The 26,282-nt window shown below is 41.4% G+C and overlaps 1 protein-coding gene across 4 annotated transcripts in view; it reads left to right on the top strand.

Annotated features, from left to right (window-relative positions):
- Positions 1 to 26,282, top strand: part of DLGAP2 (DLG associated protein 2) — a 738,892-nt gene that overhangs the window by 589,183 nt on the left and 123,427 nt on the right. For all 4 annotated transcript variants that reach the window (XM_075340329.1, XM_075340327.1, XM_075340330.1 and 1 more), the window contains one exon: positions 9,347 to 9,566. In XM_075340329.1, coding sequence (XP_075196444.1) covers positions 9,347 to 9,566 — 220 coding nt within the window. The remainder of the gene's footprint in view (positions 1 to 9,346; positions 9,567 to 26,282) is intronic.

Below are 26,282 nucleotides of genomic sequence, written 5' to 3'. Positions count from 1 at the left end.
CAATGAATGTTTAGTGAGCTTTTTACCTCAGTATTTGTAAGCCAAAAATGCATAAATGGTGTTCATTTTTCTTTTATACATTTCCTCTGATTGTTCCACTTTTTGTTTTAGCTTACAAATACTGAGGTAATAAAGTCACTAAATACTCAATGTGTGCACGAGCCCTAAGAGTATGTTTCAGAAAGTTTTCTCTAAGGCCACAAGCACACTTTGCATATTTGGTGAGGTTTTTACCTCAGTATTTGTAGCCAAAACCAGGAGTTGTATAATCAGAGGAAAGTATAATAGAAACACAAGCACCACTTCTGCAATTATTACCCATTCCTGGTTTTGGCTTAAAAAATACTAAGGTAAAAAACTCACAAAATACTCAACATGTGCACATTGCCTAAGGCTATGTGCGCACTTTGTGTCGAGGTAGTTGCAGTTCAAAAAACATCCTCTGGCAGAAAGGACAATGCTTTTGGCTTTAAAAATGCATGTAAAACGCAAAGAAAGTAGCCTATGCGCACCTTGCGGTTTTCATGAGTTTTTAGTACTTTTCCGGTGCTTTTAGAAACGCTGCAGTTTTGTATTAAATTGAATAGATGGGAAACGCAGCCAAAATGGCAAAAACACTTGACATGTTGCTTCTTTAAACGCTGAGTTTTTGCCCAAATTTATGCAAATTAAATGCAGCATTTTGAATAGCAAAGTGTGCACAAGAAAGCTCAATGTCTCATTGACTTTGCTTGAAAAGCATAACGCAAGCATTTTGGCATGAAAACGCTGCAGTTGAAAAAGCAGGGGAAAAGCAGGTAAAAAAGCAAAGTGCGCACATAGCCTTAGAGGGCATTTCAGACAGTTTTCTCTAAGGTCACATGCACACTTTGAGTTATTGGTCAGTTTTTTACCTCAGCATTTATAAGTCAAAACCAGGAGTGAAACAATCAGAGGTAAAGTATAATCGAAACATGAGCGCCACTTCTGCATTTCTTTCCCACTTCTGGTTTTATCTTATAAATACCGAGGTAAAAACTTACCAAATATTTAATGTGTGCCTGAGGCATAAGAGGATGTTTCAGAAAGTTTTCTCTCAGGCCACAAGCACACTTTGAGTATTTGGTGATTTTTTTTCCTCAGTATTTGTAGCCAAAATGGTAGCATCTGAAAGTGGTTGAACCGCGTGATCTTGTGAGATCTCCATGTCAGTGTCATATATCATTGACGTTCACTCCGATTAGCCTTCTTAAAGCTTTGTCTCCAAAGAACAAGGAGTTGTCACAAGATCACACACTTTAACCAATGTCATATGCTGGTGATTGGTATTTTGGCAGTGTCCTAGATGGAGCGGACTATACGCCTCAAAAGAAAACTTTCTGAAATGCCCTCTTGGACCACAATACTTGGAGCCAAAATTGAAAAAAGGTCATATCTCTACAACAAAATAAAAAATGTATTTGCAGATTCAGAGCAAAAAGAGGGCTTTTGGCTAGATAAAAAGCTTGTTTTTTTTGGTATACAGGACATGTGGTCCTCTTGAAATGGCCATACAACTTCCGAAAATGTGAAGGAATGTTATTTTACATTTTCTTAGCATGGTAATTAGGTAGTGTCCAACACTACTGCCCAAGTTTTACCTGTTGGATACCTCTCCAGCAAATACAAAATAAAATTTGTGGGCTCATCAGTCATATAAATCCCTTTACGTAGTTTGACGCATGATGTAAATCCCAAAACTTACACTCATGTTTTAAAGCGCACAAACAAAATCTCTTGGACCACCAATATTGATTTCCATATCTGCACTGATGGAGCCGCTTCCTGGTGGGAAGCAGAAAATGGCACAGTCTATTTGAAGCATGCAAGTCTCTATGGTGGTGAATTTAACTTTTTTGACAAACTGTTCACTGACAGCTATTATTAAATCTCAATAGTCAGCAATGGAAGGTGTACAGTAATGACCCATGCTGCAATTAACAGCAAGTTATTTGCAATGACAGAATTCTGTGTATGAAGTATGCATCACAGCCAGTTCTCATCACATCCTACATTGCCTTTATACTTGATCCCTTGTCATTAACATTCATTGTATTGTTCGAACACTTTACACTTGATCCATGTCTCCATTATGCAGTATTTAGCTGTATAACATATTTTTGTACCGCTTTAAGAATTGTAACTAGTATTTTAAAGGACATTGACACCTTTGGAGACTTTTATTTTACTTAAATGCATGTATTTTGTGCTAAATACTTTTTTGCTATTGGGTTTCATTAAAAATGTTGTATAATTTGTATTGATGGGAAATCTGTTTATTCTCTAATTTATTCTCCATAATCCATAATTTTTTAGTTTGCTCCTCACAAATTCAGTAAGATGGCTGCCAGCTGGCTGCCATTTTGCTGAACCACAAAGGGCCAACAGAAGGTTAAAAAAACAAAGAAATAATACTCACCTCCTGACCATCTCTATTGCTTGTGGCCTCCGTAGAATCATCACCACCTCTTATTCCAGTGACTGTGCACTGAACCCCTTTGCCTTTCTACACTAAGCCGGTTCATCTGGCCTCGTCCAGGCTCAGGACGTCTCTGTACTTGCATGTCATAAGATCATGGGGACAGTAGATCTAAAATTTGGCACTCAGACATGATGAACAGTAGATTTTTTTATTGAATGACAGAAATCCAGAAAGTCGTTTTGGGCTATACAGTAGACTACTACTACATCCAAAGCCTAGTCACAGAAATCCTAACCTAGCTTCAAGATGATCAGGGTTTAACCCTTTCACGACAGGCTGATTTTGCGCTTTTCGTTTTTTTTCGCCATTCTTCTTCCGAGAGCCGTAACTTTTTTATTTTTCCATCAATATAGTCATGTGAGGTCTTGTTTTTGCAGAATAATTTGTACTTTTAAATGAAACCATTAGTTTTACCATATAGTGTACCGGAAAACAGCAAACAAAAATTCCAAATGCGAAAAAATTGCAAATAAGTGTGATTCCACAATAGTTTTTGAGATATTTTATTCACTGTGTTCACTATATGGCAAAACTGATATGTTAGTGTGATGCCTCAGGATGGTGTGAGTTCATAGACACCAAACATGTATAGGTTTACTTTTATCTAAGGGGTTAAAAAAATCAGACGTTTGTCCAAAAAAAGTGACGCATGTTTTCCTCTATTTTCCACGACCAGTAGCGTTCTCATTTTTTGGGATCTGAGGCTCAACTTATATAACTTATATGATAACTTATTTTTTGCATTTTGAGCTGACGTTTTTAACGGTACCATTTCTGCACAGATGGTACATTTTGATCGTCTGTTATTGCATTTTGCGCAAGGTTTAACACTACCAAAAACATAATTTTGGCGTTTGGATTTTTTTGTCGCTACGCCGTTTACCAAAAGATATTAATTAATTTTATATTTTGATAGATTGGCCATTTCTGAACGTGGCAATACCAAATGTGTGTAATGTTTTATGTTTTTAACCCTTTTTATTTTCAATGGGATAAAAGGGGGTGATTTAAAATTTTAGGGGTTTTTTGTGTTTTTTTAATTTTTCAAAACTTTTTTTTCCTTTTTAAATTTATATTTTACAGTACCCCTGGGGACTATACGGGTCAGCAGTCTGATCACTCTTCCATATTTGCTGATCACAGCTACACAGCTGTGAACACCAGATATGCTCATCTCCTGTCTCACACAGCCCTTGGCCGTGTGAAACAGGAAGTGAGTCATGTGAGCTACAGGAGTCCTCACATGACCTTTTGCTACCATGAAGACCACCGGATGCACGTGATCATGTCACGTGACTTCTGGTGTCGGGTGGTAAGTAAAGTTTAACCGCGACCGCTATTATAATGATGCTGTCACATCTTGACATCGCCATTTAAGGGGTTAACAGGTACGGGCAGATCGCGGATCTGCTTGTGTCTGCTATACACACGTCAGCTGTACAAATCAGCTGACATGTGCACAGCAACCAGGTGGAATTAACACTATGACCACTGGGACAGAATTTTACTGACCACGGTCATTAAAGGGTTAAGGGTGCTCCGGCAGTAAAAAGAAGTGCAGAGGACCAGATGAGAAAACGTGAGCAGCAGAGGTAAGCAGTGAGGTGCGTATTGTGAAAAAGCATACTGGTGCAGAATTCACCATGTTTATTTTGTTGCTTCAATACTAATATAGATGGGTGCCACTTCTCTGCTGGCCCGCGTTGAACTTCATTAGTGTCATGATTCACTTATGGCTCTGCTCTATGCAGAGCCATTGTCCTAGGTGTTTTCATGTTGTCTGTTTTCTCCGGGTTCAGGGGAGGGCCCTATTTGGTCATACCCCATTCCAGGTGATTGCTCTGCCTTATCTTCAAGCTGTTTCACCCGGAACAGCACCAGTAATAGTTCCTGCTTTGCAGTGTACACTTCTGGTTTTTGTGAGTTCTTCTGATCTTGTCCCATTACCTTGCATCCCATTCCCTGACCTCCATCCCTCCTGTATTGTCTGTACTCCCTGTCTCCCTGACCCTCAACTTGTATTATGACCCTGACCCCGCTCTCTCCTCTGTATCTTTGTGTCCTCTTGGCTTCCAACCCTGACATATACTCTTACCACGGCACTGCTCCCCTTCTGTACCTGACACTACTTTCTGGCTTACTGACCACCGGCTTGAATGTGACCTTGACTTCTCTTGCTCCTGTGTACTGACATGACCTCCCGGCTTCTGACACTCGGCTTGATCGACTACTCTGCAGACCATCCCTGCATGGTACTAGTGACCCTAGCGGGCAATCACCTCACTACACCTAGGAACTCTACACCATTCCAGTGTACCTGTGCCCCCTGGTGATGAGCATTATAATTAGTCTCTATGACTATGAGTGGGGTTATGCATTCATGATGAAGCAAAACAAGTACCTTTTAATGGATGAATCAACAAAGAAGAATCAGTGTTACATTTTTTTTCTTTAAATTTACTCATGGATGTGCAGGCTTTATTTTCCTTTTTGTCTAAGGTGAGTATTGTTTTTTTTTTGTTTTCTACACCTAACAATTTTCTCCAGACCCCAGAGCATAATAAGGAACATTCAAATTGTGGAGAATAAATTTTCTAGAAATTGAATTTTCCAGTAAAATCCAGCAGATTTAACAATTTTGAATATCAGATCTGTTCATCTCTAAACGTATGTCTTTCTCAAGCCCTTATTATTTTTCCCTACATATTGCTGTCAAGAGAACTGATTAACTGAGAATTTGTCAGTGAGCTTGCTTTGACTGGAGTTTGTAACTCTTTTACCTATCTATTACTCCACGCCTCTCAATTGATTTATGACCACAACCCTCATGTGGTCATAGATTGGCTGAAAGGAACTCAGAAAAACACGGATAAAAGAACAAGCTGACTGCCAGCATTGACTTTAGAAGGCAAACTGTAAAATTTTTAATGAAACCCAATTTAGCCCAAAATATATGAATTTATGTAAAAATGACCCCAAAGGTGCCCATAACCTTTTTATTATTAATATGTGGTGGGGAATAGAATCAACAATCTAATTTAAAAAAAAATCACACTGAATTTATGATAGAAATGCACCAAGTCACAAATAAACCAAGGCGACCGCAGGTTTTATGATGTCTAAAACAGATTCAATTAATATATTACTCTTTTCTGAAGTTGGAAGTTGACATAAGACTTCTTCTTCTCTGGGAGTGCCATAACAACTGCCATCTTGGGTACTCTAATGGAATGAAAAAGGGAATAGCTTCACAATATAATGATAGATCTTCAGTACAGCAAAATATCGAATAATCCATAATGATTGTGAACTGACAGCTATAGAGAAAATGCCGGCTATTGTGAGAATTCTGCCTTCTTCTGACTAAGAATAGTCCATGCACTGATCAGTTATCTCTATTCCCTTCTTCTTTCAAAGCCTGTGAAGTCATTTGCATTTATTTGATTATTCTCTTTTCAGTACAGGGTCTGGTATTAAAAAAAATTGTTTTCTAGTTTCTCCCGTGGTTGTTTTTCATCACACACATTAAACAGCTGTCTTAAATAGTGATGAGCGAGTACTACCATGCTCAGGTGCCCAGTGCTCGTAACAAGCATTTTGACGCTCGTAGGGACACGACTCATTTACCGATTATAATGGAACTCAAAGGGAAGTCAAGCATTTTTCAGGAAAATTTTGAGGGAAAAATGCTCAAGTTCCCCATTAACTTCCATTATACAAGGTAAACAAGTTGTGCCTTTGGTAAATGAGTACTCGGTAAACAAGTTGTGCCTTCGGTAAATGAGTAGTCAGTAATCGAGTACCAAGTGCTTGAGCAGCTTAGTGCTCACTCATCATTAGTGATAAGATGTTTTCTGGGAGGTCACTGTATAAACAATATATGATTACTTAATTGCTGAATTTTCAGTATTATTGTTTGTGAAAGGTTCATACATGACACTCATCTACATAGCGGGGGAGCAGGGCTTCTTTTGATCAGCTGAGACTACACATTGACTTTGACTTTGACACAGATCACTATGTGCCCCTGCTATACTGCAACATAATGGAGGTTAATTAGGACACATTGTAACCCATAGGGTACAGCAGCAAGCAAATAACAAATTCAGATCAAGTCAGATTTTTTGTGAGTTGCTTGTCACTGTTATGTAACTATAGGGGTCACAATGTGAACTTATACAACCATGTTTCACTGCAATATAGCAGGGATACATAGCTGTCTTTGGCCGTGCGGTCTGTGTCGTCCCCAAAGTAATTCTGTAGCCCCACATTTGTTCTACACCCACTCCTTTCTCACTGCTTGTAGACTCCCATTACAAGTGTGCACTTACCTTTATGTATTTCTTAGGCCAAATACAGGTGTTCGAGAAAAACACTTCCTGTACAAACTGTGGTATACCGACTGGCCTCAGATCTAACCCTACCTCAGTAGCCTCGTAAACATATGTTAAGCTGTCAACTTTGGGTCAGAAGACCTGCGGCCAGTCTGTGTATCATGGTCCGTATTCGTACTGAGATTCACGGACATCTCTTATACATAAATATATATCATCTTCTTTGAGCTTTCCACTTTGCTCTGAGCTTTAGAGTTGTTAAAGGGAAGACCACCATGTAACTACCAAGTGCTCTGCCTATGTACGCTTCCCTTCAAAAAATGTCCTGTAGAGGTTACAATTGCTAAATATTTACCATAGAAAGTGCATCTTCCATGGCCTTTACCATTGTGCCCTGCTCAATACTAATTATTGGGACCATGGTCTTTTAGTACCTGCTAAAAAGTGAAGGGCCGATGTTATTCATAGTTTGGGATATCTGTAATATTTCTCTTTTATTTACAATGGAAATACTCATTACAGAGTAAAAGATCATTTGGTTAGGCTGGAAATCAGATCAAAGTGTAATTAATCTAATCTACTACATTCTTCTTCTGTCCATTACTCATGGCATAGCTGAGCATTAACTATCCTTTTTCTCTTTTAATTGCTTTCATGGACTTGCCTTTCCCTGTGACTAATACTAAACTTTACAGCGCTTCTCACTTTTGTTATCTATTCATATTATTATGGAGAGCATTAATATACATACTATTGTTTGGCTTCTACATGACGATGAAATCTGGAAGGTCACTGTATATACTACAATATAATACTATTGGAGGTTTCCAGTGACATTAGATTGGTGTGAGCCCTTTATTTAGAGGGTTATACTTCCTTCCCGCCAATGTCATCTTTTGATATGTCTCACTGATGTATAAGGTGATTTTTATTTCATCAGATTTACCTTTCAAGGGTGAGTTCAGATGATGAGTTTTTGTGAGTTTTTGATGTTACAAATTTTCGTTGAGCAAAAAACGCACAGTTCCAGCAAAATGGATGGGATTTTATCTCGTCTCATGCCCACTGTGCTTTTGTACAAGCTGCGTAAACTCATATGCTAATTATTCTTGTGTGTTCGCTGAATTTTATGTCCGGATTTTCCTCATAAATAGCATTAGATGCAGAAAATCCACAAGTAAACACATATGCGTTTTTTTAGTGCATTTCCGATACACAAACACATTAAAAACACATGTAAACCACACATGACTGAATCAATAAAGTTTTTTCAAAGCCAAATACAAGGAAACATCAAAAACAAAATAGCTTTGAAAAACATGTGTGAGGCAGTGACAGGTGTCATATATGAAGGTCGCTATGTGTCCCCCAGAATGTGCTTGGAGACCTTGTGATACCTGATGGAGTGTGTTGTAGTCACAGTCACCGTTCTGAGTGCAACACAAAATAAATAGTGTGAACTTGGTTAAATAAACCGGTTAGGGCTTTTAATTTTGGAGAGTTCTGTAGGTTTGGCAGTGGGACGGAACTCTCCCTCCAGTCTAGGTCTTGCAGTAGGTTCATATCCGGGGAACTACATTTAATCCTGCTGAGCACAGGAGGGTGTGTCTCACTTGGGATCAATGCTGTTAGAGGAGCAGGTGCTGTGTGGTGCAAATACAGGCTAGTACTGACAAACCTGGACATTATAAGCGGACCTCTGCACCCAGGCTATATAGCGGTGCAGGAGGCGATCTGAACATTTATTGGACTTCATATAAATTAACTAGCTGCGTTCCGGATTTCCAGGTCTCTAACACTTGTGTGGTGTGAATAAAAATCCCGTTGGTGTCAACAAGAACCTGGGTCACTGCCTCACTTGACAGGCTCTAAGAAGCCGCTGCCTCACACATGATACCATTAAACAGACAAAAACTGTTGCATCTAAAATACTATAAAAATACATGTAATAAAACATAAAATTAACAATGATTTACTTAATTGGTGCGAAAAATCTACATCAAAAACTCACCAAATACTCATCATGGGAATGAAGACTAAATTTGTAGCATTAAAGACATTCATCTGACACCGAGCCAAACAGTACATCCCAAGGCTTTTCTTTCTGTCAGGTTTCTGTTATATAATTAAAATCAATAAAAAAAATCACTGTATACCAAGATATAATGGCACAGATTTTTTATATTTAAAATATGAAAAATACTTGACAAGAAATGTTATATGTGATCTTAATTTTAATTTACACTTCAAATAATACAAATAATTACCATTGCATTGAAGATAATCCGCATATTCTTATCGGCACGGAGGGTTCAGTATGTGGAAACCTGACATTACAGCAAAGTCTGCCGCTCTGGTAGTGAGAACACATTTCCTCACTTATTCCATTCTCCTTTAATTAGAGCACATTTTATCACCGTGTTTTGATAAAGCAACATTTTTTGCTCTAATTGGACAGGCTGCTCAGCGCAATAATTTGGTAGCACCAACTCCATATATTCTCTTCTTCCAGATGAGTGAAACAGAAATTAATGGGCAATATGAGTCGGTGTGTGAGTCGGTGTTCAGTGAAGTTGACGCTCATGCAATGGACGCTTTAGACCTCCCGGGATGCTTCCGAACTAGAAGTCACAGTTACTTGAGAGCTATTCAGGCCGGATATTCCCAGGATGATGATTGTGTCCCTGTAATATCCTCTTCCAATGTCACTTCCACAACCAGGTCAACAACAGGTAAAGAGTGCAAGTATCAACAGGGACAATTCCTGGTATTTTCTATTTATTTTTTTGTTATGGCAAAGGTTTCCTAAATGTAAAAATCACTGTTGGTTGTACTTACCGCCTGCTGCCTCAGGGCCGCCGGCTCTCAGCTGCAATCCTTGGTCTAGGCTGATAAAGCTGTAGTGGTGACATCATGATAACATTTTGTGACTGCTCAGCCAATCACTGTGCTCAACAAAATTGGTATTTGTTGTTTTTACATAAGGGAAGCATATACATAAAATAAGTAGATTGATAAATCAAGCCAGAAAACCTTTTTAACTATTTTCAGGACAACTTATAGAATTTGTAATATAAACTGTATAACATGGGGATTAACTAATTCAAGGTTACACTAGTTATATATTTTCTTTAGACCATAGAACTGCGGTACTTTTTTTTTTTTTATTTGATTGTTTGTTTTATTGGAAACTGTTACACAATAAATAATACATGTATTCTAAAAGACTTCTTCAGAAGTGGGAAACAAAAGTACAACAATATGCATTGTTCTTCACAAGGTATATATAAAGGAGCTGCTCACGTCCACATACTATTACATAGTTTGATACCTTGTTTCCCTCAAAAAGAAATCCAATCCCGAAAGTAAGCCCTAGCAGGATTTTTTGGCCTTTTTGGAGTATGCTTAAAATATAAGCCCTGCCCCCAAAATAAGCCCTAGTTACAGATCATCATATTAGTAGTAACCTGAAATAGAGTTTGGGCAGCCCTTTCAGGATGTATTCTCTTATTGGTGATCATTGGCCTGTTGTGCTGCTGTAATCCCCTAAGTTTATAGTCACATGCAGGCTAGTTAATGGAATGAATGTTCACCCCTCTTCCCGCCTATAATCACTCCCACCCCTCTGATGGTGTCAGTGATTGGAACTGTTAATCAAAAAATCAATATTCACTCCCTTCTCCTCCCCACCCCACTTTGCTGGGTGTCAGTGGTTCACTAAGACTGCCATATTACTGCCTGAGGATCACAGCGCAATGCCCACCCTGGCCAGTGGCCCTGCTCACTTGTCAGTGTGTATTTCTATGCAGCTGTCACTTTTGGGTCAGAAGAGCTGCCAGCCAGTGCGAATATTGCGCTGTGATCCTCTGGTAGTAATACGACAGTGTAAGTACAGTAAATAACTGATGCCATGCAGGGGTGTGGATGTGAGAAGAGAGTATTTTTTTTTTTATTAACACAAGTTCCAATCACTGATGCTGGCAAAGGGATGAGCGGGGGCAGGGGGTGAATATTAATTTTTTTCATTAACACACGTTCCTATCACTGACATTGGCTGAGAGATGGGTGGAATTATGAGCAGGGGAAAGGGATGAATATTCAGTTTTTCTTTAACACAAGTTCCAATTACTGACGCAGCAGAAAAGTGGGTGAGATTGTGGGTGGTGGAAGGGGGTGAATATTCACTTTTCATCAACGGCAACCCAATCACTGCCACCAATACAAAATATAAAACATCTCCCAAAAATAACCCTTAGCACATCTTTTGGGTCAAAAATAATATTAGACAGTCTTATTTTTGGGGAAACACGGTATTAGCCAGTCAATTAAAACTCCTATTGTGTTGATAAAGCATAGAAACAATATACATGTTACTTTTCTGTCATCAAGCCTGAAGTAGAAGCTCAGAATTTAAATTGTTCAGATCTAACAATAACAATAAAACCTTTTGCTGCCCACTGTAAGATTCCTACCTACATTTGCAAACTATATGCAACCTTTAAGTTTAACTGGTAGTATAATTATACCTCAATTGTGAAAGACCATCTGAGATAGTGCTTTTGTTCCATATGTCCCATACATTATCAAACTTCTGAGGGCATACGCTATTATGATGTGTTTACGGAATCAACCCAGGATCTTAACGTTGAGGGAGAATTACCCAAACATCTTGAAGTTATCAATTTTCTGGCAAGAAATAAAGTTTTTCTAAGAGATTTTGGTATGATGACTGCTCATTTCCTCCTTCAGTAGCGCCTTGAAAATAGCATTAAGCAGATTATGTTGACGAAGCATAAAAGTCAATAGTTTGCTAGATTGATTCCAGAGTTCAAAATAAGACTGACAAGTAGTGATGTGGGAATAGTAACTATTCATGTTTGGATTATTTGTAACTAATCCCAAAGTACTATTCCCTTACTCGTCACAAATAATGAGCCTAATGTAAGTCAATGGGGAATCTAAGTATCTTTCTTGTTGTGAGAAACACTGGAATAGTACTTAGTATACTTAAAGCATTATCAGAATACGAATAGTTACTATTTACCCATCACTACTGACGAGTAAAAACAACTTATGCTTAGAACTAATATCAGTATGTTGTGCATAAGACGTTAAAACTGCAACCAACTCACTTTACATGCCTTTTTGGAGTTAGATACAAGTGCACCTCAATAAATTAGAATATCATCAAAAAGTTAATTTACTTTAGTAATTCAATACAAAAAGGGAAATGCATATATTAAATAGATAAAAATTGTTTAAAAGAACTAAAGTCCTCAGTGGTTGATGCCTTTTAATGACTAACTGAAAAGATGGTAATAATTGCAAGCTTTCGAGACTACTCAGGTCTCTTCTTCTGGCTCTATGTAACACAAAATCTAAAGAGTCACATATTTATACACAACAGGACATAGAATGGGGCAGTAAATAAAACAAGTTATGTGAAGCAGAACTATCACTATGGCAAGAGGACAAACTGTTGTGGCCATAAATATTGCTGCTGTTCAGTGTGAAAGTTTTATTGTCCTCTGATTAGGATCTGGTCCAGGGCTGTGATGCCCCCAGATGGTCCTCAGACCTCACATAACTTGTTTTATTTACTGCCCCATTCTATGTCCTGTTGTGCATAAATATGTGACTCTTTAGATTTTGTGTTATATTGAGCCTGAAGAAGAGACCTGAGTAGTCTTGAACGCTTGCTATTATTACCATCTTTTCAGTTAGCCATTAAAAGGTATTAACCACTGAGGACTTTAGTTCTTTTAAACAATTTTTTATCTCTACTGGCTAACACGGTACAAAGATATATTTTACCTATATTATATAGAGTCATTACAAACAAAGGGATTTATATCAAGTGTTTATTTCTGTTAGTGTGGATAATTATGGCTTTCAGCCAATGAAAAGCCAAAAGTCATTATCTTAGAAAATTAGAATATTATATAAGACCAACTGAAAAAATTATTTCAAACTCAGAAATATTGGCGCCTACTGAAAAGTCTGTACAGTAAATGCCCTCAATACTTGGTCGGGGCTCCTTTTGCATGAATTATTGCATCAGTGTGGCGCAGCATGAATGCGATCAGCCTGTGGCACTGCTGAGGTGTTATGGAAGCCCAGGTTGTTTTGATAGTAGCCTTCAGCTTGTCTGCATTGTTGGTTCTGGTGTCTCTCATCTTCCACTTGACAATACCCCATAGATTCTCAATGGGGTTTAGGTCAGCCGAGTTTTCTGGCTAATCAAGCACAGTGATACTGTGGTTATTAAACCAGGTATTGTTACTTTTGGCAGTTTGGACAGGTGCCAAATCCTACTGGAAAATAAAATTTCCATCTCCAAAAAGTTTGTCAGCATAGGGAGGCATGAAGTGCTTTAAAATTTCCTGGTAAACTGCTGGGCTGACTTTGGTCTTGGCAAAACACAGTAGACCTACACCAGCTGATGAATGTTACAGAATTAAAAATTGCAAATACATTGTAAGGCCCATACATTGTGAGCAGCTTGTGCTTCTGTAAACCTGCACCCCATAAACTAAGCAGGCTATCCCCACTACAATAATGCCAAACATGTGGACGCTAACACATTGTAGTGCTTAGAAGGGCAGGCATTTGTATTTTGGAGTGCAGATTTTTCTGGATTTCTTTTTTGAGGAGGATCCATAGCATTTTTCCAAAGCCTTTGTGCTACCACTAATGTGAAAGCTCCCTATATTTCTGTTAACAGATGACAGACCTGAGTAGGGACTTATCTTTTTGTGGGTTGAGTTGAATGCTATTTGGTGGCAATTTGGGGTACAGAACATTTTGGATCAGTTCACATTTACTCTGTGCTCTATCCTAAGCAAATACATTGTGGTTTCCATGTACATCTCCAAACTACGTGATTCAGGTGAAACACCAGACGGATCCATTCACTAACGAGGCAACAGAGATACTCTGGCCTCTCTTTGGCCTCTGTTCAGTGGTGTCTGTCTTTTCAAAGGTGAATAGAACTGTTCATAAGAGCACTTTTGTGCATGTCTAAAAACACGTGTAAACAGATGGACACAACAGGACCACAGTTCAGAAAGAAGTTCAAATTGACTCCCTCTGCCTCATTACAGTGACTTTTCCATTGGGAATTTTGTCTGAATCACGTTTTTTTGAGAGATTTACACATAATGCCCGATGTAAGCGCTCAACATGAGCACAGGATAAATATGAGCCACGCCATACTGCGATCTTTGGGAGACAGAATAAACAAATCAAAACAGAAGTTGAAGAATTGCCTTATTTATTTACATTTATGCCATTCACCAAATTATTAGTCTCCTTCAGTCCTCTGGTCAGCACAATAACAGAGATATCAGATTAATAGGTGTTTTTTAGGTTTCATTACTCTCACTCTAAAAACACTTTTTTACAAAATAAATGTTTTTTGCCTCACTGAATTTTGAAGGCTGTAGTTTTTTTGATTTTTCTGTCAATCAAAAGCGACGCTGGAGGTCCGTGGATTACGCCGGGCATGGAGGGCTTTTTGGGGCTTATTAAATTGGTTACGAGGGAATTGGTTTGTGTTTTTTATTTCTAATAAATGATTTTTTCGTGTGTGTGTTTATTTACTGTAATTTACAGATTAATCATGGAAGGTATCTCGGGGAGACGCCTGACATGATTACTCTTGGACTTGTTGGCAGCTATGGGCTGCCAATAACTCCTTATTACCCCGATTTGCCAACGCACCAGGGCAAATCGGGAAGGGCCAGGTACAGTCCCAGAACTGTCGCATCTAATGTATGCGGCAATTCTGGGCGGCTGCTGACTGATATTGTTAGGCTGGGGGGCTCCCCATAACGTGGAGCTCCCCATCCTGAGAATACCAGCCTTCAGCCGTATGGCTTTATCTGGCTGGTATTAAAATTGGGGGGACCGCACGCCGTTTTTTTAAATTATTTAATTATTTATTTCACTGCACAGTATACACACGCCCACCGGCTGCTGTGATTGGGTGCAGTGAGACACCTGTCACTCAGCGTGGGAGCGTGTCTCACTGCAACCAATCATAGGCGCCGAAAAGCAGGAAAGCAGGGAATACGAGATTGTTTAATGAGCGGCCGGCTTTTTCAAAAGAGGAAAAGCCGCCGGAGTTTAGTGAACAGCTGTGCAGCGCCGCGACAGTGATCGGGGAACGGTAAGTAAGAGAGAGGGGGGAGACTGACCGACAGACTGTGAGAGGGGGACAGACAAGACAGAGAGAGACCGACAGACAGACAGAGAGACCGACCAACGGACTGAGGGAGATAGAATGAAAAAAGAAAATGACCGACATCGCTAGTAAAAAGCACAAAACGTGCGTTTTGGACATCGGAGTGCCACACAATGTTTTCACGTAAAATCTTTCATGTAATCTCAAAAAGTAACACACACCAGCTCTATCTCACTATTGGGTATGTGCCCTTAACATTTCCGCCATGAAAATTCATTTTGGTGTCATTTTGGAAGGTTTTCTGGTGAGTCAGTAAAAATGGCGTAAAACTCTGACAAAATTGTTCACAGCTGTGACTTTTGAGTGATAAATGCTTCAAGGGGTCTTCCCCATGCTGTTGCCATGTCATTTGAGCACTCTTCTAAGACTTTTGTGACATTTTTAGGGTTTCTACATGCTGCCGGGGGTCATTTTATAAAAATACTCGGGTCTCCCATAGGATAACATTGGGCTCGGTGCTCGGGCCGAGTACACGAGTATCTTGGGATGCTCGGCCTACGCCTCGAGCACCCGAGCTTTTTGGTACTCGCTCATCACTAGTAGGGACACATATACAGTGGGGAAAATAAGTATTTGATAACTGACGATTTTGCAATATTTTCCACCTAAAAAGTCTGGACAGTTCTGTAATTTTTATCTTAGGTACACTTCAAGTGTGAGACAGAATCAAAAAACAAACAAAAAAATCGCATTGTATGATTTATAAATAATAAATTTGCATGTTATTGCATGAAGTATTTGTTACAATAGAAAAACAGAACTTAATATTTGGAACAGAAACCTTTGTTTGCAATTACAGAGGTGAGATGTTTCCTGTAGTTCTTGACCAAGGTTGCACACTGTGCAGTATGGATTTTGGCCCACTCCTCCATACAGATCTTTCAGGTGCTGTCACTGGGCAACAATGAGTTCCAGCTTCCTCCAAAGACTTGCTATTTGGTTTAAGTCTGGAGACTGGCTAGGCCACTCCAGGACCTGGAAAAGTTTCTTATTGAGCCACTCCTTTGCTTCCCTGGCTGAGTGTTTTGGGTCATTATCATGCTGGAAGACACAGCCACGACCCATCTTCAATGCTCTTACTGAGGGAAGGAAGTTGTTGGCCAAAATCTTGCTGTACATGACCCCATCTATCCTCCCTTCAATAGGGTGCAGTCGTCTTGTCCCCTTTGAAGAAAAACATCCCCAAAGTATGATGTTTCTACCCCCATGCTTCACAATTTGGACATTGTTTTTGGGGTTGTATTCAACCTTCTTCCTACTCCAAACATTGTGAGTGCAGTTGATACCATAAAGTTCTATTTTGGACTCATCTGACCACATGACCTTCTCCCATGCCTCCTCTGGATTATCCAGATGATATTTTACAAACTTCATATGGGCCTGGATATGTGCTGGCGTGAGCACAGCGACCTTGCCTGCCGTGCACGATTTTAATCCATGACGGCATAGTGTGTTAATAACGATAATCTTTGAGACTGTCCCAGCTCTCTTGGGGTCATTGACCAGATCCTCCCGTGACTTCTCTCAGAATCATCCCTACCCCTCCTACTCCCCTGTGGCCCAGTTTCATAAGGAAGGGGATCATGCTCTGCTTCAGTATGTCACAGTACATGTTGGCATTCATGGATCCTTCAATTAACTGGCTCCCCAGAGCTGGCAGAACTCATGCAGCCCCAAACAATGACACTCCCACCACCATGCTTGACTCTAGACAAGACACATTTGTCTTTGTACTGCTCACCTGATTGCAGTGACACAGGCTTGATACTGTCGCACCGCCTTGTGAGAAACCGGGCCTACTACTTTGGAGGATGTTCAGGTCATGGTGTCTCCGATGGCTCCAGCAAATCCCTAGGTTAGGGGGCAAATTATGAAGAGAAAAATAACAGAGATAGGAGACTATGAGTTGTGGTGATATCCACAAGGTATAAGGTCACTGACGGAAGACATACACCGAGGATTCTGTGAAAACGTGAATGATGAACTTTACTGAAAACTTGTAACCAATTCTTTAGTCAAACAAACCAAGTTGCTTTATCCATTTCAAATAGACAGTCATTTGATAGCAGAAATTAGTTCTCTTACACTGTGAATAAGTTGAAGCGTTTTTCCTATACCTGCCATGGGAGGATGGACTAACTGTGCAGGGTATAAGGGGAGGAGGATCAGCGCAATATACTGCGCAGTGCTGCAGTCCTTTTCCTTGTCTTAGGATATGGGCATAGCTTGTTGCTTACTTTTTCAGTACTCTGTTGTTGCTGAAGCGGGGCGCTCCGAATAGGGTGCAAATTACACTCCCCGCATATCTAAATCGAGGGGTTTTTTTCTCCTGCCTCACAGCAACTCAACCGCATACAACCGGTTTTTCTTTCTACTGCCTCCTCAAGCTCCGCCCCCAATAGCCACTTCCTTGCTTTCAAAATAATTGCAATACAAATTACAATACCAAACCAAGGCTGTAGAAGGCAACGCAACACTAAATAATTTACCTCCTCCCAAAGTGGGGAAGAGGTGTCACAAATGTACTCACATAGAGAATATAGAACACACATTAGTAGTGGCTTTTCTGGTCACTACAATACCATCTGAACCAAATACGTTTATTTTAGTTTCAACAGACCACTGTAATCCATGTCCTTAGTCTGTGTAGCACCCCTGCAGTACCAGGTGCCACAAATGTAACCCATGGAAACCCAAACCCCAGAATATCCGTGCCAGTAAGTACACCGGCACCTTCAGGCCACATACACAATCCCGACACCAACCTAGGAGACTGCCTAGTAACAGGTAAAAGGGGAGGACACTGATTGGATGTAGCCACCCAGCCTGTAGGGAGATACCCAGTGAGGGGGAGGTGCCAGTGGTCAGTTGGGAAGCTAGTAGGAAGTGTGTAGTCAGTCTAGTGAGGAGAAAGTTCAGGGAAGGAGGTGAAGAGAAGAGGAGGAGTAGTGAGAGGAGGAGAGGAGTAAAGTACAGAGCGAGACCTGCAGAGACAACGGAGAGCTGTAACAAGGAGTGAGAACTGTGGAGTACGGAACGGGACTCCAGGCACCGTGGGTTACCTGTGGAAGCAGTAGACTCCAGGAACCACGGAGGGCCTGTGGAAGTTCAGAATCAAGGCTCACAGGACTCAGCACAAGGCGGGGTGCAGACCCTAGGACAGTGGGACACTTTATGGTCAGCTGTTAACTCTGCCGGGCGAGAAGATCTCCAGGGTCAATCGCCAACCTAGAAAGCCTGAAGCATCGGCAGCAAAGAGGGGACCAGGGACTGAACCCCTTAAATAGTCCAGGCTGCCTGCATTAGGGCCCAGAGAGAAAAAAAGGGACTTCCAAGTATCTCCAGGCCATGGGAGTCCAATCACAACAAGTGTGCATGGAGGACAGCCATCTCAGGTCCAGCTGCCACGGAGAACAAGGAGAGCGGGTACACCTGGAACCGGCACCCGTGGTTCCAGTACAAAAAGTAAACGAGGCAAGTTAAACTGCAACTCTAGTGTGAACTGTTTCCTTGGCGGCGTACACTCACATAGACTGTTCCCCACTACCACCACCATTATTCCCTGCTGGGGCCTGTCCCTGCTTGCGGAGTGCTCTAACCATCCTGGCTGCATCACTCTATCAGCCCCAGCAGAATCATGCAGCGACAGCCCCGAATAACCTGGCTGCACACCGCAAGTGGCGTAGTTGACAAATACTTTTATTATTTTCTTTTATTTTTACCAAAAACACTTTTTCTTTCCTGGGGAATGGCACCCCAAGGGCCACAGTACCGGGCAGTGACCACGACTGACCCTACTGAGCACTACAGAACCCTGGACCAAGTACCCCACAGCCCTGGGGCATCACATCTGCTTGCCTTCAGCACACTGTTTGCAGGCTTTCTTGTGCATCATCTTTAGAAGAGGCTCCCTTCTGGGACGACAGCCAGGCAAATAAATTTGATGCAGTGTGCAATGTATGGTCTGAGCACTGACAGGTTGACACTTTCACCCCTTAAACCTGTGCAGCAATGCTAGCAGCTCTCATATGCCTATTTTGAAAAGACAACCTCTGGATTTAATGCTGGGTACATGCAGTCAACCTCTTTGGTCAACTATGGAACGCTCGCTCTGTCTGCAACAAACTATCCTACATCCATGATCTTTTCATCACTAATAAACTCTCCTTCCTCGCCATCACTGAAACCTGGCTCACCCCCTCTGACACAGCCTCTCCTGCTGCACTTTCTTATGGCGGTCTCCAACTCTCTCACACCCCCTGCCCCAGCAACAAGCATGGTGGAGGAGTTGGTTTGCTCCTGTCCGACCAATGCTCCTTTACACCAATTCCACTACCACCCTCTGTTACTCTTCCCTCTTTTGAGGTGCACTCCGTACGCATCTACACCTCCTCCAACCTTCAATTGGCTGTCATTTACTGCCCTCCAGGGCCAGCCACTGCTTTTTTTGATCATTTCACCACCTGGCTACTACACTTCCTTTCCACCGACATCCCCACCATCATTATGGGTGATTTCAATATCCACATTGACACTTCCCACTCATCTGTCTCCAAACGTCTAACACTTGCTTCCTCCTTCGGCCTCACCCAATGGTCCTCTGCAGCTACTCACAAAGATGGCCACATGCTGGACCTCATCTTCACTCGCCTCTGTTCCCTATCCAACCTCTCTAACTTGCCTCTCCCCCTCTCTGACCACAACTTACTCACATTCTCTTCCCTCTCTTCGCCAAGTACGCAACCCCCCTCCACAAACTTTCACACCCTCGCAGAAATATCAAACACATTGATTTACATGCCCTTTCTCAGTCCCTTCTCCCTCTCACAGACATTGCATTTCTACATGATGCAGATGCTGCTGCAACTTTATACAACACTACAATCTCTGCAGCTCTCGAATCAGCTGCCCCCCTCACACACACCAAAACCCGCACAATAAACAGTCAACCCTGGCACACGAGGCAGACTAAAGAACTAAGACGGGCTTCCAGAATTGCTGAGCGCAGATGGAAAAGGTCTCATTCCACTGAGCACTTCATTGCATATAAAGAGTCCCTGACCACTTTCAAGTCCACACTCACTGCTGCAAAACAAACCTACTTCTCATCCCTCATATCCTCTCTCTCTCACAACCCTAAAGAGCTATTCAACACTTTCAATTCTCTCCTCCATCCTCCAGCACCACCTCCCTCTCCTCTCCTCTCAGCTGAAGACTTTGCCTATTTCTTCAAGCAGAAGATTGACAACATCAGAGCAAGCTTTGGCCCGCAAACACAACAGCCACTTCTCACAACTACTCAGCCTTCTTCCTCTAAATCCAGCTTCTCCGCCATGACAGAAAACAATCTTTCCACTCTACTCTCAAGATCACATCTAACAACCTGTGCACTGGACCCGCTCCCATCCCACCTCATCCCCAACATCACCACAGTCCTCATCCCAGCCCTAACCCATCTCTTCAACCTATCACTAACAAGTGGTGTATTCCCTTCATGCTTTAAACATGCATCTATTACACCCATCCTCAAAAAGCCCTCCCTTGACCCATCCTCTCTGTCAAACTATCGCCCCATATCCCTTCTCCCCTATGCCTCAAAACTACTAGAACAGCATGTCCATCTTGAACTGTCCTCATACCTCTCATCCTGCTCCCTCTTTGACCAGCTACAATCTGGCTTCCGACCACATTATTCCACTGAAACTGCCCTAACTAAAGTCACTAATGATCTACTAACCGCCAAAGCCAAGCGACACTACTCTATCCTCCTCCTACTGGACCTGTCCTCTGCCTTCGACACGGTAGACCATTCCCTCCTACTACAGATTCTCTCATCTCTGGGCATCACAGACTTGGCCCTATCTTGGATTTCTTCATACCTAACCGACCAAACTTTCAGCGTCTCCCACTCTCACACCACTTCTTCATCTCGCCCCCTATCTGTCGGTGTCCCCCAAGGCTCAGTTCTTGGACCCCTGCTGTTCTCCATCTACACCTTCGGCTTGGGACAGCTCATAGAATCCCATGGCTTCCAGTTTCATCTCTATGCCGATGACACACAGATCTACCTCTCTGGACCTGACATTACCTCTCTACTAACCAAAATCCCACAATGTCTGTCTGCTATTTCATTCTTCTTCTCTGCGCGATTCCTAAAACTTAACATGGACAAAACAGAGTTCATTGTCTTTCCCCCTCCTCACTCATCTCCTCCAACAAGCCTTTCCATCAAACTTAATGGTTGCTCACTCTCCCCAGTCTCACAAGCACGTTGCCTTGGAGTAACCCTCGACTCTGCTCTATCCTTCAAGCCACACATCCAAGCCCTCTTCAACTCATGCCGATTACAACTCAAAAATATCTCCCGGATCCGTGCTTTCCTTAATCAAGAATCAGCAAAAACATTAGTGCATGCCCTCATCATCTCCCACCTTGACTACTGCAACCTCCTGTTCTCTGGCCTCCCTTCCAACACTCTTGCACCCCTCCAATCTATCCTAAACTTTGCGGCCCGCCTAATCCACCTCTCCCCTCGCTACTCCCCAGCCTTGCCACTCTGCCAATCCCTTCACTGGCTTCCCATCACCCAACGACTCCAGTTCAAAACATTAACCATGACATACAAAGCCATGCACAATCTGTCTCCTCCCTACATCTGTGACCTAGTCTCCCGGTACTTACCTGCACGCAACCTTAGATCCTCACAAGGTCTCCTTCTCTGATCCTCTCTTATCTCCTCTTCCCACAATCGCGGACAAGATGGAATGCTCTACCTCAGCACATCAGACTCTCACCTACCGTGGAAAGCTTCAAGAGGAACCTCAAGACCCACCTCTTCCAACAAGCCTACAACCTACAATAGCCCTCAGTCCAGTAGACCACTGCGCAACCAGCTCTGTCCTCACCTATTGTACCATCACCCATTCCCTGTAGACTGTGAGTCCTCGTGGGCAGGATCCTCTCTCCTCCTATACCAGTCTGTTTTGTACTGTTAATGATTGTTGTACGTATACCCTCTTTCACTTGTAAAGCGCCATGGAATAAATGGCGCTATAATAATAAATAATAATAATAATAACTATGAAAAAGCCTGTTTTGCGTGGAACCTGTCTTATTAAACTGCTGTATGATCTTGGCTGCCATGCTGAAGCTCAGTTTCAGGGTGTTGGCAATCTGCTTATAGCCTAGGCCATCTGTATGTAGAGAAACAATTCTTTTTTTCAGATCCTGAGAGAATTCTTTGCCATGAGGTGCTATGTTGAAATGAGAAGTATGAGAGAGTGTGTATTCACTTGTTGCCAGCAGTTTAGACATTTATGTCTGTGTTGAGTTATTTAGAGGGCACACCAAATTAACACTGTTATACGAGCTGTACACTGATTACTTTACATTGTATCTGTGTCATATCTTCCGTGTTGTTCCATGCAAAGATATAATAAAATATTTACAAAAATGTGAGGGATGTACTCACTTTTGTAATATACTGTATATATACATCAACAATAGTCATAAAAGTAAGAAACTTTGTAAGATATATTTTTCTTTTCCTGAACCAATATCATTCTCAACATTTTAAATGCATGAGTAAAATCTGTTTTCAGTGAAAACAGATGTATACATGACTGAGATGTGCGATGGCAGCTGTTTAAGTTGAACTTGCAGTAGAATGTCTCTATTGCATGTACCTCCTCCTCCCCTTCAGCACCAACTGTCTTCTCCTATCTGAGTAATATGAAAGGCTGTCTTCACCAAATATAGATTTTAGACATAAAATGATCAATCCAGAAGGTGTCAAAGGGTTGCCAGGGGATATCAGCGGACCAGGGCTCCTAGACTGGCCCTCAGGCTAGGGGGTTTTAGCTGTCCCTACTCCCAGAGATATGGCTAATGGTTATGATGTCTGTGCCGCCTTCCTTACCCTGCTCCTGGCCAGCTCTAATCTAATACCCCTCCCCCCCCATTGGAGGACCGAGACAGGAGTGGTGAACCCACAGACATGGACAAACATTGAACCAAAACTCAACCACACAGCTAGCACACATGGAGATATAAGACAACACGTGATCAGGAGGAAAGAAAGAGCAGAGAGAAAATTACCAGATGAAGAGAGGATAGCCACAGCACACCAAGTAGCACACAGTAAATCACCAGCACCAGGAACACAACAGCACACGGACTGAGTTAATGAAAGCTATAGTCGGCATGGAAAGAAACATTCCTCCATCTTAAAAAGGCTGGAAATACCTATGATAGGTCTCTCACAACATGTGATCCAAAAGGTAACCAGCAGGCTAGCAGAGATTAACTCCTGCTAGTCCAATCACTAATGAGCACACAGCTGGTTGACGCCCGAGCCTGCCTGTGCAACTCAGAAGCACCAAAGAAAGCAAAGTGTGGAGTGTAGTCTGAACAGCGCCTGAGGCTGCCCTAACACTCTGCGAGCTAAGAGCCAAACACCATGTGACACGAGGTGAAAGAAGCAGATTTATCTAATAAGTGTGACAGCTGACAGGATATGGACATTATGCTACGGGGACAGGCTTACCCTGCAGGGGCGTAACCAAGTGACTACCTGGTATTCCCAAAAGCCTGTGGTGGTGATGATAGGCTGGGCCGTAGGTAGTCACCAGGTACCACTCCAGGGAAGTCCACAGTCCTGCAGCAGCTAACTGCAGAGATTCAGACTGCTGGAGACATAAGGCAGAACCGAGAGACAAGGGCAGATTTAGCACCCAGAGACACGGGCAGACAACACAAGAATGGGACAAATTGGAAACCGAGAAGGATTAGAGAGGAGAGTTCAGGAACAAACAGGAGGTAAGCCAGGCAAGACAAAGCGGAGACAAAAATGGACTAGAGCCCAACAGGCAAACTGGACAGGAAGTAATACAGAACAAACAGAACTTGTAAGCAAACAGAAACAAACTAAAAGGTCAAACAACAGAGTGGAGGGAGGAGCTGTTTAATATGGCACCAGCTGGCATGGGATTGGCCAATGAAGCAGAACTCTGCTGGGCACAGTAATAGAAATTCCAACAAAGTCTGGCCAGACCTCCGTATAGCCAGGTGGAGAATCTCTTGACAGAAGGATGCAGAGGAGCTGGGAGTGCTCCAAAGCAGCTCAGCAAAAGACCTGCCACAAGGGGGAGCAGGACAAAGAACGCTGTGAGTAGGAATATACTGAGAAGGCGTGCGAGACACCAACGTGACAATAAGTTATATTACAAAGTTGCTATTTTTCATGTGTACTATTGATGTATGAATTACAAATTTGAACAACGTTTACTCTATAACCATTTAATGACTGGGTCACTTTCCTCCATTTTAAATTTTCAGGTTATATCATACATGAGCTTTTTATGGCTAAAACAACTTTTTCAATTAGATATTAAAATAATTTTTGGCTCATTATTTTGAGTTTCACAGGGTTTAACTTTTACGTCATTTTTACATTATTTTATTGTAATTGTTTATTTCTGAGGAAAATATGTCTATTTTTCACTCTTTTTATTTATTTTTCTTACTACAAAGGAACGTCTAAAAAGATTATAGAATGTGTTCCTCTTTTTGAAGAAATTGTTATATATTAAACACATTTTTTTTTCAATAGAGGAGTCGGGGAGAGGGATTGATTGTAACCAGTGATTTTGAATGGTACTATAGCCATGTATTTGTTTATTTATTAATGTGTTTTACACACTGTGCCCCCATTAGGTCTTATAAGAACTCTGGGGGCATTTTAACATATTACATTTGTTTTACTGCTGATTTTCTCGTAACTCAGCCTGGTATATTAGCCCAAATTACAGGTGAAAAATAAGATCCCTCCTTGTCTTCCCTGCACAACAGAGCTGATTGGGTTTCCTATAACCCATCAGCTTGTGTTCTCACCCTATACCCAGAGATTACATGATCTCTGGGTCAGGAGGAGGAAGCACAGTAAGTGCTTCCTAATCTGCATACACAGCACTTGTTCAGTAGTAGGACGTAAGTAGAAATTTGGTATATGCCGCACTGATATTCAATGGTATATTATGAAGGATGTCATTTCCTGCCATTTTCTTCCCATCTCTGGTCTTCTTAAGTGAGAGACAGGTGGTTCTTTGAAATGGACTGTGAATAAGGAAGCAATTCCGAAACGAGTCTTTTTGTCCTTTTAATGATTTTTTAACATGGGTTAATAAAGAAGATTTATTTTTATTTTGGATGTGGTGCTGGACCTGTTTATTGTTCCTAGTGTCGTGGCCAAGATTTATGCTCCGTGCACCGTCCTAATGAACTTCCATCTACATATGGTGAGCTGGAATTGAGAAGTTTTTCTCCTTTTTGTTTTCTGGAAATGTATAGACTATGGGAGGTCCTGAAGTAGTTAAGTAAATTTAATCTGTCCATGGGATGCATGTGGAACCATTGTGCCACTGAAAGTTTTAATATCTCTTAGGTTACATAGCTTCTACATTATATCATTATATAAGCCACATCTATGGGAAATCAATTATAAACTTAGAAACTTTTTATAAGTAAATGTCTAATCAAATAAAAAGAAATATCACTAACATGAAACATAAAGAAGGAAGATAGAAGAATAGAATGTAGATGAGATTAATTAAGTAACGAAATGGAGACAGCATAATAAGACTCCAATAAGGTATAGCTTCTTGTTAGAGTGATAGCGAAGGCTGAATTACCTGTAGAAAGACAACACTTGTCAAGTCGATTAACCATCACACAGATAGTTTGGTCATAATCTATTCTGCATAGAAATGAGTTGGACAGTTTTTCCTATTACGGTGACAGCATTTGCAGAAAGCAGGTGTAAGCTGCCAAATATGCTATTCTCTGACTGATCCCTTCCATTTATAAGTATATGTATAATATATACAGTACATGCGCTGAGAGATGTAGAAATACACATAGCTGCGGCCCATATATATGAAAGGCTCATGTACACATCTCTGTAAAATTGTAGGGTCCATACATTAACTAATTTTTTCTACAATATTATTACCCTAGGGTTAAACATACCAATATAACCATATTTACATAAACACCCTGGATTCATAAAGTGATGACCCCTTGGATGAATACAAACTCCATTATAGCAGGAAAAGTAGGATAAGGAGTATAAGGGCAGCTTTGCACGTTGCGATATTGCACGTGCGATGTCGATGGGGTCAAATCGAAAGTGACGCACATCCGGCGT

The sequence above is a fragment of the Anomaloglossus baeobatrachus genome, chromosome 3, assembly GCF_048569485.1.
Source record: "Anomaloglossus baeobatrachus isolate aAnoBae1 chromosome 3, aAnoBae1.hap1, whole genome shotgun sequence".
Taxonomy (NCBI): domain Eukaryota; kingdom Metazoa; phylum Chordata; class Amphibia; order Anura; family Aromobatidae; genus Anomaloglossus; species Anomaloglossus baeobatrachus.
This window is presented reverse-complemented; position numbering and strand designations above follow the sequence as displayed.